Consider the following 14,050-nt stretch of genomic DNA (forward strand, 5'->3'; position numbering starts at 1 on the left):
TTGAGGGCATTATGTAAAATTTGCTTAATCAGCACCAAGGTTTTGGAAAGTACAAGTCACAGACAGGAATGATGTATTTTTCTACTTGTATGTTTTGTAGTATGTAGTCTTCAGTCATTTTTTTAAAAACACATATTCTAGTTTCTTTTTAGATTTATCATACATATAAAACAGATTTTTTTTTATACATATATATATAGATTATGTATTAACAGAATGTATAGCAGAATCTTTTTAACATCCGTCAGATTAGTCTACAAATCAAACATATCTTTATTTGTATAGAAGAGAGTTTCATGAATTTTAGAGACACAATGAACAGACTGAAGAGAGAAATAGTTTTTGTTTCTGTCTGGAAATTTTCCAATCTCCCAGATGATAAAATTTGAAACTCTATTCTACTCCTTCTTGATAGGATCTGATTACTAACTTCACAGACAAGCACCCATTTTTAGGCTCCAACAATAGGATTTTGTAGGTCATAACCTCTATGACTTCGTTTACTTATTTCCATAGTCATAGATTAAACTTAATCCAGGATAGCTGCACTCTGAAATGTGGGCTTCCATAAAAATCCTTTGAAGTCTTGGATCATGAAACATCTGTTTAGAAAACCAGGATTATGGTGATAATGATTCAAACTGATGTTGCTCTGCCAAAAAAAGTCACTGCTAGGCCACATTGTGTGCTATTTGTTTAACCCTTTTTAAAGTTCTCTGCCTAACATATATTCAATATAATTGTAAGTATTGAATATTTAATAATTAGCATCACTGGCAGGAGTTAGAAAACACACAATGATTTAGAAAATTGTATGATCAGGTTTTCTCTAATTCTATTCCAAAGAAAGCATTTCAAATCTATATGCAACTAATGCAGAGTGACTGTGTTGAAATCATGATTGTCATCTCCAATTACATTCAAGCTTGATGCCAAATAATTAATAACCATTTGGTGTAATGTAAAGGAATGTACACATTAAAAAGTCTTATTTCTTTAATGAACCCAAACTTGTACTGATGAGACGCCACCATGTGGCCAAGGGTTTTTACAGGAGAATCAAGAGAGCACAGAGTATATTTTATGAAAACTCTGAAAGTTTAATGTAATAAAAGGACTGTACAAAAATAAGGCATAAAGGTTATGCAAGCATACGTCTTAGTTAGGTAGATTCACTCTGAGAATTTTAATGTCATCCATAGGGCGGTCCTGACTGTTGGTTTCAACCATGCCAATACGATTAAGAATTCCAATGCCCTGGCAGACCCGTCCAAATATAGTGTGTTTCCCATCCAGCCACTGTGTGGGAGCCAGCGAGAGGAAATACTGGCTTCCATTTGTATCTGGTCCTGCATTGGCCATTGCGAGAATTCCAGCACCTACAAAATACATAAATAAATCAAGCACTTGCTGATTTGTAATTTAAAAACTTAAGGTGTAACCTAGTTATTATGCTGGACATTTTTGGGAACGGACAAAATACTTCCCTAGCATTTTATTCTTCTTATTCTCCATAGGATCTATTGAAAATAGCAGTGCTACTTACAATATTATTAAATCTACTCATGCATTATATTACTCACCTGTAAATTTTAACTCTGGATGCAATTCGTCTTCAAACTGCTTGCCATATATAGATGCACCACCACGACCTGCAAATATAAAATACATTTTTATATAAATAAATTGTGCAAACTAAACAAACCATTACAGCAAATTAAAATCTAAAGTCTACTGCACTAAAGACAAAAGTAGATGGTATCACTTGATAAAACATATTCACCACCTTTATTTCATCCTTCATGTATGTAGAATTTGATTCCTTTAACATCAAACAGCTGCTTAAATGAGCGTACTGTGTTATATATTGAATGAAATATCTAAAAGGAGTGTTGAATGAGTACTGTTTTCATCCTCACCTGTCCCTGTTGGATCACCTCCTTGAACCATGAAGTCTTTGATGATGCGGTGGAACTTGGTGTTGTTGTAGTATCCTCTTCTGCCCAACTCTGCAAAATTCTTGCATGTTTTTGGCGCATGATTCCAGTACAGTTCTAACACGATAGTTCCCATCCTGGAAAGACAGTGTAAAGCGATGGTTGGTCGTAATATGCATGCTGGTAAAGGTTAATGTCTACTAATCTCAGATTTGTGTGCGAAACAGTTTGTTTTCCCTTAAGTATCTGACTTTTTTTAAGGAACCACTGTAAGTTACAACAGATTGAAACAGATGGTTCATAAAAGACAAGTAAAGATTACTTTAAAATATTACCATTCTGGAAAGAAAAATACTTTTAGAATATTTTTGTTTGTGAATGCTTTAACCTATTTGCCATGCCATCTTGCTTCCGTATATGAGCATGCAACATCTTTCAGAAACTTAAAAGTTAAAATAAACTTTATAATAACAATCTTTTCTTATATATATGATTCATAAAAATGGGACGACGTAATAACGTTCCATTGTAAAATAATCAGTGAACGTGTGACTTTTTAAACGGCTCAAAAGAACCGAATGAGTCGTGAATCACAATCTACGTTATCCATTACAACTGAATTACGTGATTAGATCTTTCCTTTTTAATACAAACATGCGGGAAAGCTTAGTATTTTCAACATCTATAAATAATGAAACAATTACAGCAATGATCAAAGCTTGTTATATGTTATCAAAACGTGTCTCATTCATTCACAGATCTATTTACTAATGTCTATACTGCGACTTACGTTGTGTCCAGCGATACTGTGGGGGGTTGCCAAGAATCCGGCGGAATTCCAGACATGTCTTTTGCTCAGCAAATATGTTTCTGATAGAAACTATTTTTAATTTGTAAATGATGTCGTAAAGCGTGATAAGGAAGTAATAGTTCGGTTTATTCGTTTTTGTAAACAGTCAAGGCCACATGTTGTAAGTGCTGCCTCCTAGAGGACTGGATGTTTAAGTCATGCTGTCTGAGTTTATACATCCACATACCTTTGATCTCGCAATATAAAAGCAGTCCTAAATGTGTGGCTCTCTATTGCTCTGCAAGTTTTTGAGGAAAGTAAACGCTGTCTGACAGATATTGTCTGATAACTAATATATATCTATATATCTATATATCTATATACATATATACACATATATATATATACATACATGTATATATGGTTTAAATCTGTTTGATACATTTTTTAAATTTTTTTATCTGGCATACAGATTGAATTATATAATTTCAAGTTTGTATAAAAATCCTTATCCAGCAACCAAATAAATAGTTAATTAGTTAATGGACCTTATTGGTCAAAGTGTCAATCCGGTTTCATCCACAAATCAACACACAAAGTCACTTACATATTTGATCGGAATTCAGTTTTATTGAGTTTATTGACCAAAATACAGAATAAATTTACATGTAGGGTGCATTTAAACAAATTAAGTTAAACAATATGGCAAGGAAAGGTCAGAACCATATTTATTAATACATGTTATAAGAAAATTTGACATATCAGGTACAGCATTCCTATTAGGCTACTTTTTTTTTAGATAACACCTTTGAACACTGTTTAAAAAGTAAATAAATAAATGGGAAAAAAACACTGTTCCATTGTGGCAGTGTAGGTATGGAGGGAAAAGGAAAAATGGTGATCAAATTCCTTGTGATTGATGGCATTACCAGGCAGTATTAGACAGAGTATCAAAATCTAAACTTGCCTGGTAAGACACAAATCAGTGGATTTTACTGCAGTGGAAAAGCAGAGGAAAGGGTCTGATGTCATGTCACTGCAGAAGAGATAAAAGCAGAGTGACAGAATTAAAGTGGTTATTTTTTCAGGAGAAGGATCTTGAAGGAAACTGTTTAAAGGGTCTGTTAGTAAAGGATAAAGTGCAAGCAGAGGTTCAAAGAGTCACTGTCAGAACCGAGCATCAACATCTAAATGGATTTGAGACAACTTGTCAGTTTATGTTTTATATGGACAAAAACAGCTGCAATATTCTTCCAAATATCTTCTTCTGTGATCGTTTATGTCATACAGGTTTGGAACGACATGAAGACAAATAAAAGATGACATCATTTTAATTTCTAAGTAAACATACCCCTGAAATTACTAAATGAATAGAAAATGCATCATTTCCTTCTTCCCATACAACCAAAAGTTTTACGGAGTCATGCCTGCAGATATATTTTTCATATTTTTGTCATATAAGTTGTCCCATCAGTCTGTTTTATTTATATCTCTCCTGTATTATTTACTTGTTTTATTCACATAAAGATTTTGTCTTTTCTTTGTACATTCCATTGTAGAATACATAATGACCTGAAAAATATGTAAAATGGGTTTAAAATCAGTAACTTTCTCTCTCTCTCTCTCTCTCTCTCTCTCTCTCACACACACACACACACACACACACAGAAAGAAATCAACCTTAATGATTTTTTAAATGTTCCTGACTGGCATTTCTTCCTTTTCGACGTGGTGAACAGGAAAGGTGAACTGGTGCACTTCAATTGGTGCTTGTCACACAGATCTCAGGTGTCATGCACACAATAAGATGCAAGAAAAGGAGGATGAACTGATCGTTGAGTGGCACATAACACATTAGAGGGTGTGTGAGTAAGATGGAATTACTTTTGTGACATTCATGAAGGCATTTGGATATAACAGGGTGGGGTTCAGAACTTTACTGATGGCTTCTTTTAATTATATTTCCTTTAATTATAATCAAGCAGTCTCATCCAGTCTTCCTGTTTTAAATCATTAACTTGATTTATTAAAGTACATTTAACCATTCTGAAGTCAAAATATTCTGCATTCCAAACTTGATCACGTTTTATTTAAAAAAAAAAGCATTTTATGTTCCTTTTCTGTTAAAGTCGTAGTCACTGAGCCCCCAGTGTGCATCGTTACCAAACAGTGTTAGAACATCAGTGAACAGCCAAGCACTGCTGGGTAAGATGTACCCTAGAGACAATGAACAAACTTCTTCTGCATGAAAGTATTCAAATGATCCAGCCAAGAAATGCACATAAAACCACAACATATTTTACTTTGTGTATTTGTATGTGCTTGTATTTGCATAGTCTGCATCTCCACACCCAGATGCAAAGCATTTTTAACGATGCTCGTGGAGGACCATATGCATCATTACCAGGCAGTATTAGAGAAGATATAACATCCAAAACTGCCTTGTAAGATGGAGACGGTCATCCAGTGTTTGCCACATTGTTTTTTTTTTCATCTAATTGTTTTCAGTTCAGCATAAAACATGAAGGGAGACAATGTGCTTTTCTCTGTCACTATAAAATGATAAAAGTTTATATATAAAAGTTACTGTAATTTAGTAAGACATTGTAAGGAGTTTGTTAATGATTATCTTTTTTCCTGACTGGCCCGTCTTCATTTATAGCTTTAAATATTTCCAATGCCACTCATCTTGCAACAGACCCCAAAGGCTTTTGATGCAGGCATATTTACATGTTCATTCAGACTGGACCACTTCCAGTTTCACGATGCATTTATGCATTTTCTTCACAACTATTATTAGAAACAACGAAAACGTCGTAACACCAGAAGTTTATTTCTTAGGTGTACGCCCTGGTCTGCCTCCTTAGAAACCATGACCTTTGAGACGTCTCCATGACCTGGGAGAGTTTGACTAATTAGTCGCACCTTCATCAAAACAAAATTGCGTCTACAGCTTCCAAATCCCATTACAGCCACACAACATAAGTGCTAAGGAAAGCGCTTAGTCATGCTAATCAAAATGGCTGATCTTTGTCACCTATACCGGAGTGTGCACCTGACTGACCCCTCACCTGTACAATAGATTAGATAAGATTCGATTAGATAACTCGCTTACTTCTGAAACCAAGCTAAGACAGTTTTTACATTTTGGCTCTATTGTTGTTTAATGTCAAAGCTTACAGTAACATTAAATATATTAATTTTATCAGGGCATATTTTCTCTTCCCTGTACCTTTTCATTAGAACACGGAAAATATAAAATTTGAATACAGGAAAAATTGTGTGTATGAGATTTTATCAGAGCGTGGGTCCATGTGTCAATCAATTTTAAAAGTCTTTCAACAATTTCTCGCATCCAAGTCTAATTCATGTTTAATTTGTACAATACAACTCTATATTATAACATAAAAAAATTAGTTTCATTATTTAACATCATTTCTTTCTTTTAATGCTTTACATATTCTCCTTCATACCCCTTTGTTTTAAACTGATCCAACAGGTTTGACACATTACGGAAGTGAAAGTTAACATGCTGTGCACTCTTAGTCTTTTATGTTTCATTGATCTTAATGATTCATATTTCATCCTGAAATTCATACTAGATTTTTACATTAAAGAGCATAAGGAAGATTGTGTTTATCTAAAATATAATTTATATTGGTTTACACCTCATTGTGTTTTTTAATAGTTTGCTATTAGCATTTACTATTAGTAAAATATACTAATGTATATATTAACTGAAATACCTGAAAATACAAAATAATTTTTTTTTGTAATTAATGAATTATTAAGTCAAATTGTTGAACGTATTAATTAAAAAAAAAGTTACCCTATGAATTCCTGTTGCCGTCATTCGGAATGGAGTCATGGACAAGAGATGCCATTGTGTCGCAGCGTCGCTTTAGCTGAGGAAGATCACTTCCTGGTCCTTCTACTTGATAAAGGCATGATTGCTCCTTCTACGTTATACCAGACCTCTCGAACCGGTCTGAAGGTACCTGATGAAGATGCATAGACAATAGTAATGGAGTCTCAAGCATGAGAAGAAACACAATCTCCAAAAGCCCCTGAAGCGAAGAAACTGTTCCTACAAAACATCTAGGTTTTCAGGTACACCTTGGAGCCCTGCCCAGGTGTCATTTTTATGCTGGGGCCAATCCCTAGCCTTCTTCTAAGAGCAGGTGTGTCTTGTGTTCTGTGATTGGTTAGTTTAGTGTGGAAGTGCCTCAGGGTTTCTGAGTACACAAATGAGACAAGCTTTTAACCTTCAAAAAGGCCACGCCCCATCCTCAGTTTCTCTTGTTCTGGGACAGACTTTAGGGCAACAGACTAGAATAAGTCCTTCTCTCCTTTTTATTCAGTGTTACTCTCCTTTCCAGTGCTCATCATTAGATTAGAGTTTAAAAAAAAGACATTCAGCAATCAGTAAATGTGTCCTCTGTGTGCCCCTATGATCATTTACATTGTTTACACTGACAATAAACTCCACTGGGGCATGGAATAGGCAATATGAAAACTGCAGAAATGAAACCCAGCTGATAATTATGCCTTTTACACTATTTTTACATGATTTACTTATTTGCCTGTAAAAAGCAATAGAAAAGAAATAATATCTAATTACATGCTAGAGAAATTGTAAAAAAAAATTTTTTTACAAAGATTATGCAAGATTATCACTGTCAAAAATATTTAACATCATTGAAAATACTTTTTCATTTTTTATAGATTTAGACAATTTGATTGTTATATTCAGACTGACTTATCAGCAGTGAGAACTTGTGTTCCTTTTTAGAACTTAAAGATGAAGAGAAAGTAAGAATTCTGCCCACCTGTAACATTTGAACTTAAATCTGGAATATATGTGGGAAAAGGCAGTTTGTCAAAAGACTGTTGACTATAAAAATAAGGATCCACTCCCTATGCTGTCATAAAAGCACTATTAAATTGTGCTGTTAGCATTTAGAGATATATTTAAGGTTTCACTGGGACAACGAAGTACTTGTGCTAAAGGTCTGTTCAGGACAGGCCTACTAAACAGGTTTCAGGGATCGGTAACATCACTTGCATATTAGGCAGCTTCAAAAAGAGCAGGTAACGAATGTCAGTACAGTATTACGGTATACAATAGATTTATGCACACTACACTTTTCTGGCCATGAATCTGCAGATCTTATGTTTTTAGTGTATATATATATATATGTGTGTGTGTGTGTGTGTGTGTGTCTGTTTGTTGCACATATAATCATACTTCTTTAAACAACAAAAACTACTGAATATATGGGGCTCTGTAGTTTTACAGCCTATTATTGATTCACATAATAAATAATTATTCAAACTACTTGTTCAGTCAGTTATCACAATTTAGAGCATGCATCTGAACAAAGAATCTGCGAAATCCAACTCTAGCAGGAGTTTATGCTGGGACACGAGGACTGCATTGTAACCCAGGCAACAGGTCAATGCCTCACCATATCCACAAACCTTTGTGGATTGCTAATGAGATCCCTGAGGTCTTATTTGTGAGGCGAGAGGATGGAGGAACACAGGGATCAGCTGGCTGTTAGGAAGGCCTCCTGAGAAACCTGTACCTGAAAGAAGCAACAAAACATCAAGCATCAACTGTTTCCACAACACAAACATGCATGAGGGGAAATACGCACCTGTATGTGAAACTGATCTACACTAACTTGACTGCTTTGAGCATTTTAGGAAGAGTGAGTAAAAGAATAGTTGGACAAAGGAAGTGTATAAGTGTGAGACGAAGGTGGAAAGAGAGCGGGATAAAAAGAGGGAATGGAAGAGGGAGGGTGGAGGCAATGACCTGAGGGATTATTGGCCCAAGGGAATGAGTTGCCAGGATTCTCCAGCACACAAACACTCTATTGTGCCTCTTGTTGTTGCATCACATTCTCCCCACAGACAAGAATATGGCAGAAGGTTAATGATTTAACAATCTGAGATTTTGAATTTGAGTTATTATATACATTTCTTTCAGCAGCAGATTAGCAGAGTAGGACTGTGCATCATCCTCTTGCTATTCTGTCATAAGTACATTGGCCAACTATTTTGCTGCTATTTTGTTTTTACAAAATCATAAGACCAGGCTTCAAGTCTCAGCAACATTCTACATTCTCAACAATTCAAATTATTTACAGTAAATTATCTATATCAATATGGCATGTAATAAGATTTATTCTGAAAAAATGAATTTCGGTGCATTGCTGGAGAACGCCAATAACATATCGTATTATTTACCCCCACTAGGTGGAAAATATTGCTAGATAATCACCGTTTCATATTAGACAAAAGTTTCTTCCTCAAGGGACGAAGGGAGTGCATGGCTGCTTAGAAAGCCGAATCCTCCATTGACCTGCATTCAAATTTCAGATAGTTTTTATCTTAATGCAGATATTTTTACTTATCTATATAATCGATTATATGGCACTAAATCTATTAATTCCAAAGATTTTACCTGTCATATGAATGAAAATAATTCAAAGCAATCGCTACTAAATTTAATTTTATGATATCTTAGTCTCGTAATAATCAACGACTTTGATTGATTAAGTCTAAGCAGCGTTGCGAAAAGTAACACGTAACACGTGAAAACTCCGTCCCCTTCGCTAGCGTTCTGAACAATAATATACTCCTGACCAGAATCGTATTATCAATTAAATTGTAAATATACTATTAAGTGTTAAAAAAAGAGGTACAATAAAATATATATATCCGACTATTTACCACCCGTGAAGCTGCGCCCATTTCCGCACTAAATGTTTCAAGCCAACTGCCATTCTCCTTAGTTAGTCTTTCATCTCCCCCTATGGGCGAGTTTCTTCTGAGAGTGAGCACAGGTGAGCACTTCTACCCAGAGCCTCTAACTGTGTCTATAAACTTGAGTTAAAGCTTGATTTCTTCATCTTGTCCTTTAATTATACGTTATCTCTGAGGTAAGAAGAACTCCATTATGGACTTACAAATATCCACTTTATTTTGACCATCTTCTAGCTGATATCACATTTGTTTTACATTGTAATCAGGCTTTTCTTTAGTCCCTGGGAATCTCAGTACGCTTATATGCAGATATTTAGACAGAAAGCATTACGTTCTCATAAATTAAAATAACATAAAACTCTGGATGAGAGTCAACATGCATAAGCACGTGATAGAAGACCGTGATGAGTCTTGCTTTCCATCACGCCCACTCATGTTCACACGCTCTAATGGGATTAAATATTTGCAGAACAAACTATACGTGAAAGAAATCCGATTCCAAGAAGGAAATGACTGAATTTGAGATTCACCATTGCCACTCATAATAGTGTACAAATATTTTTTATTATGTGTATGCAAAAACTTATAGACCAGTTCAGTAAGATTTGCCGTTGACCGCATAATGACCAGAGAGTGACTGACATCTGCTAAATTAGATGTAGAGCTTCTCATGATGCCCAAAGGATAGCACAATCTTCAATACACTATGTGCATATTTGAAAGCTAATAACTATGTATTTGCTTGAAAGAGATGTGGATTTATTAATGCAGATGTTTCCCTTTAATATTGATAAGGCCTAATAGCAGGAAAGAGGATTTGACAAAGTGACACTGTGGGCCAGTTGTATTACAGTACTGCAGATGATGTTCTCAGGTTTGCCTGAAATCTCCTTTAGATGTGTGGTTAGATTTGTGGAGATAAACATTTCAGTAGACACTGACCCTTTAATCTGATCTTTTTTTATTATGATTATTTTTATTTTTTTAAGAAACATGTCTATCCTGAAGATACATGCCCATGATATTTTTGATTCTAGGGGCAACCCCACTGTCGGGGTGGACCTCTACACAGAGAATGGTGATTCCCTTTGACATTTCCTTTTTAAAGTGAAAACTAAACTGAAATGGCAGAACTAAAACTCATCTACTGGTTTTGAAACAGGTCTGTTTCGAGCTGCTGTCCTAGTGGAGCGTCTACTGGAATCTATGAAGCATTGGAGCTGAGAGACAATGATAAGTCACGTTACCTAGGCAAAGGTAACTCTGCTTTTTATGTTTTTCGATGAATTCAGAATGATATTAGAAATCACATTTCATCTGGTTTTACAGAATTTATTGTTAATTGTTTTGGAAATAATCGAGACTTATTGAGCTTGATTTGTTTACCAAACACAGGGCTGTTACTCTTTCCCAGCTCTGTTTTTTTTTTTTTTCTATTAGACTGGAAAAGAGGACTTATCAAATGTCCTGATTAGTGGGTTCAGCCTTGTGATAACAGGTACCCTAAATAACTAATGAGAAAACTTTTTTTTTGGTATGACGGATCTGAGTTATTCAACCCAGTGGCGAATTCTGGAGTTTGAATTATTTATTATGAAAAATCTATGTAAAATCTGAAATGCTTGTGCATGTGATTCAGATCAGTGAATAATGCAAGAATCTTTACAGTGACACTTCAATATTATTTAATGCACAATGTTTGCATGGAATAAATCAGATGGCTTTTGCTTGTCTGACATTTTCAGATTTTTTTTCTAATTTGTAATCTAAAGCTTCGTGGCATAAACCATGCAAGGGAATGTAGAGGCATGCATGTGTCTAATTGCAGCACCATACAATTCACAATAACTTGTGCATATACCTGTAGAATACTGCTCATATTGTCCGTCTTTTTGTGTAATGTAGGTGTATCAAAGGCTGTCGAGCATGTGAACCAAACTATTGCTCCTGCCCTGATCAGCCAGGTGAGTATTTCAGAATGTTAACACTGAAACAAAAGAAAGCCAGTGTTATCACTGTAAATTTGTTGGGTTGTTAATTATATTTTATTGTCTGCCTTGCTCTCTTTCTCTGTCACATAGGGAATTCCTGTACTTGAGCAAGAAAAGATTGACCAGTTCATGCTGGAACTGGACGGAACTGATAACAAGTGTAAATCATAATATTTACATGTTTACACATTTAACAATAGGAAAGCGGTTGTTAAAATAGTTTCCCCTTAATGGGTCTTCTCCTTTTTTAAATTTCTTACACCCAATTACCCAAACAGTTAAATTACACTACACTACTGTTCAAAAGTGTAAACCAGTGAGAAGATGATTAGATTAGATAGCCAGTAATTTTTTTTACATAAATTAATTCTTTAAATCAGCTAAGGATGCATTAAACTGATCAAAAGTGACTGTAAATATTGTTTATATATTTCACAATATTACCATACAGCTTTAACTTTTGAACAGTAGAGTACATTAAAAAAATATTCTCACAAAAAAAGACAAATATATACTCAAAAGTGATTGTTTCCCAAATTCTGAGTAATGCGAATATTGTGTGTTGTGTCTAGTCATAGTCCTTTAATTCCTGTGTCTGTTTCAAACATCAGCTAAATTTGGAGCTAATGCCATCCTGGGTGTGTCCCTGGCTGTGTGTAAGGCAGGAGCTACAGAGAAAGGTGTTCCTCTGTATCGTCACATTGCTGACCTTGCTGGAAACCCAGAGGTCATCTTGCCTGTCCCGGTAAAAAAAACATAACTAATACAATTTGAAATTGTACAATAAGAAAAAGTGTCATGTGACTGAATATATATATATATATATATATATATATATTTGTTTGCTATTTCAATCTCTCTAAGAATAGAAAAGCAAATTATAATGTAAAATATTGTTATGCTTCTATTGAATTTTGCTTATTGTTTTCCTAAAGACTTTTAATGTGATCAATGGTGGCTCACATGCTGGCAATAAGTTGGCAATGCAGGAATTCATGATTCTGCCTGTCGGGGCCAGTAGCTTTAAGGAAGCCATGCACATTGGTGCAGAGGTGTACCACAATCTAAAGAATGCTATTAAGGAGAAATATGGAAAGGATGCCACGAACGTTGGGGATGAGGGAGGATTTGCACCAAACATCCTGGAGAACCAAGAAGGTATTTAAAAAAAACAAATCACACTGATTGAGACTATACAGCTGAAATGACATAATTTTTATTTTTTGTTTGCTTATAATAGCCCTAGAGCTGTTAAAAGTAAAGCTGGATACACAGATGAGATTGGTGATTGGCATGGATGTGGCGGCATCTGAATTCTATGGTGATGGAAAGTATGACTTAGACTTCAAGTCTCCTGATGACCCCAACGGTACATCAGCCCCGATGAGCTTGCTGACCTTTACAAAAGTTTCATTCAGGATTATCCTGGTATCCATCAGTCATATGCTCTCTTTTTAATTACATTACCTATTTTTTCTTTGAGCACAGATGCAAAGATGTGATTTTTTTGTTTTTATCATTACTCTAATGGTCTCCATTGAGGACCCCTTTGATCAAGATGATTGGGAGGCCTGGACCTATTTTACCAACAGCACAGACATACAGGTGCTGGGAGATGATCTTACTGTCACCAACCCCAAACGCATTGCTAACGCAGTGGAAAACAAGGCTTGCAACTGCCTGTTGCTCAAAGTCAACCAGATCGGAAAGTGTTACTGAATCTCTGCAGGCTCAAATGCTTGATATTACATATAAATGAAGAATAACAATTTGCCCATATATTTTTTCAGTGATTTTTGGTTATAAACATAGAGGCATAAATAAGGAAATGTGTTTCACTTTTTCTGCATACCTGCTTGTTTTCTTCATGCACAGAATTGAAGAGGAACTGGGGGATAAAGCTCAGTTTGCTGGGAAAAACTTCAGAAATCCACTGAACTGAGACGACAAAAGTAAAGTTTGAACTACTTACCATCCTAGAGTAAATGGACTAATAGTTCAGTTCAAGATGTGGCAATACCAACAGGAAGTAGCAGTCATATTTGCTATGACTGAAGATTAGGAGGATACAGGGACCATATCATCAAGCATACAGATAAAAAGCATCATAAACTTTTTGATTGTGACCATTTGGATGAGTTTTACATGTAGTTGAGTGATAATGAATGTATTGCAAAAAAAATAAAATAAAAAGCAAACCTGCTGCATAGCAGATTCCTGGGGTGCTTGTGATAGTGGATACTATTAAAATAAAAACATTTCCTCAACTAATGAAAGGCCTTTGTGTTGTAGGCTATTATAATTAAAATAGTCTCACATTTGCCTGTTTCTGACAGGTTTGAGCATGTCTTGTGTTTTGTTATACAAATCTTTTGATTCTGTTTAACTTTTCTTTTTTATATACCACAATGGTTGTTAGTTTTCTATAATGGCATGAAGCTTTTAAATTAGAAAATAAATGTATAAACTGCAACACTGGTTTGGGGACCAGTTCTCACTATTAATTAGTTGCTTATTAGCATGTGTTATACTGATATTTAATAACTATTAATACACAA

General features: G+C 35.0%; 1 protein-coding gene and 1 pseudogene across 1 annotated transcript; one reads left to right on the plus strand and one right to left on the minus strand.

Moving 5' to 3' along the window:
• Positions 1-986: 986 nt before the first annotated feature.
• On the minus strand, positions 987-2,908 carry LOC113050404 (peptidyl-prolyl cis-trans isomerase-like 1). Its single transcript, XM_026213338.1, has 4 exons — positions 2,728-2,908; positions 1,920-2,074; positions 1,584-1,652; positions 987-1,379 (listed from the first exon to the last, which is right to left on the minus strand). Exons 1-4 carry the CDS (start codon positions 2,781-2,783, stop codon positions 1,159-1,161), a joined length of 501 nt encoding a protein of 166 aa, XP_026069123.1. The 5' UTR covers positions 2,784-2,908; the 3' UTR covers positions 987-1,158.
• Positions 2,909-10,494: 7,586 nt separating this feature from the next.
• LOC113050398 (alpha-enolase-like) lies at positions 10,495-13,683 on the plus strand (annotated as a pseudogene).
• Positions 13,684-14,050: the final 367 nt, after the last annotated feature.

This window comes from Carassius auratus, chromosome 31, assembly GCF_003368295.1.
Source record: "Carassius auratus strain Wakin chromosome 31, ASM336829v1, whole genome shotgun sequence".
In the NCBI taxonomy this organism is placed as follows: Eukaryota; Metazoa; Chordata; class Actinopteri; order Cypriniformes; family Cyprinidae; genus Carassius; species Carassius auratus.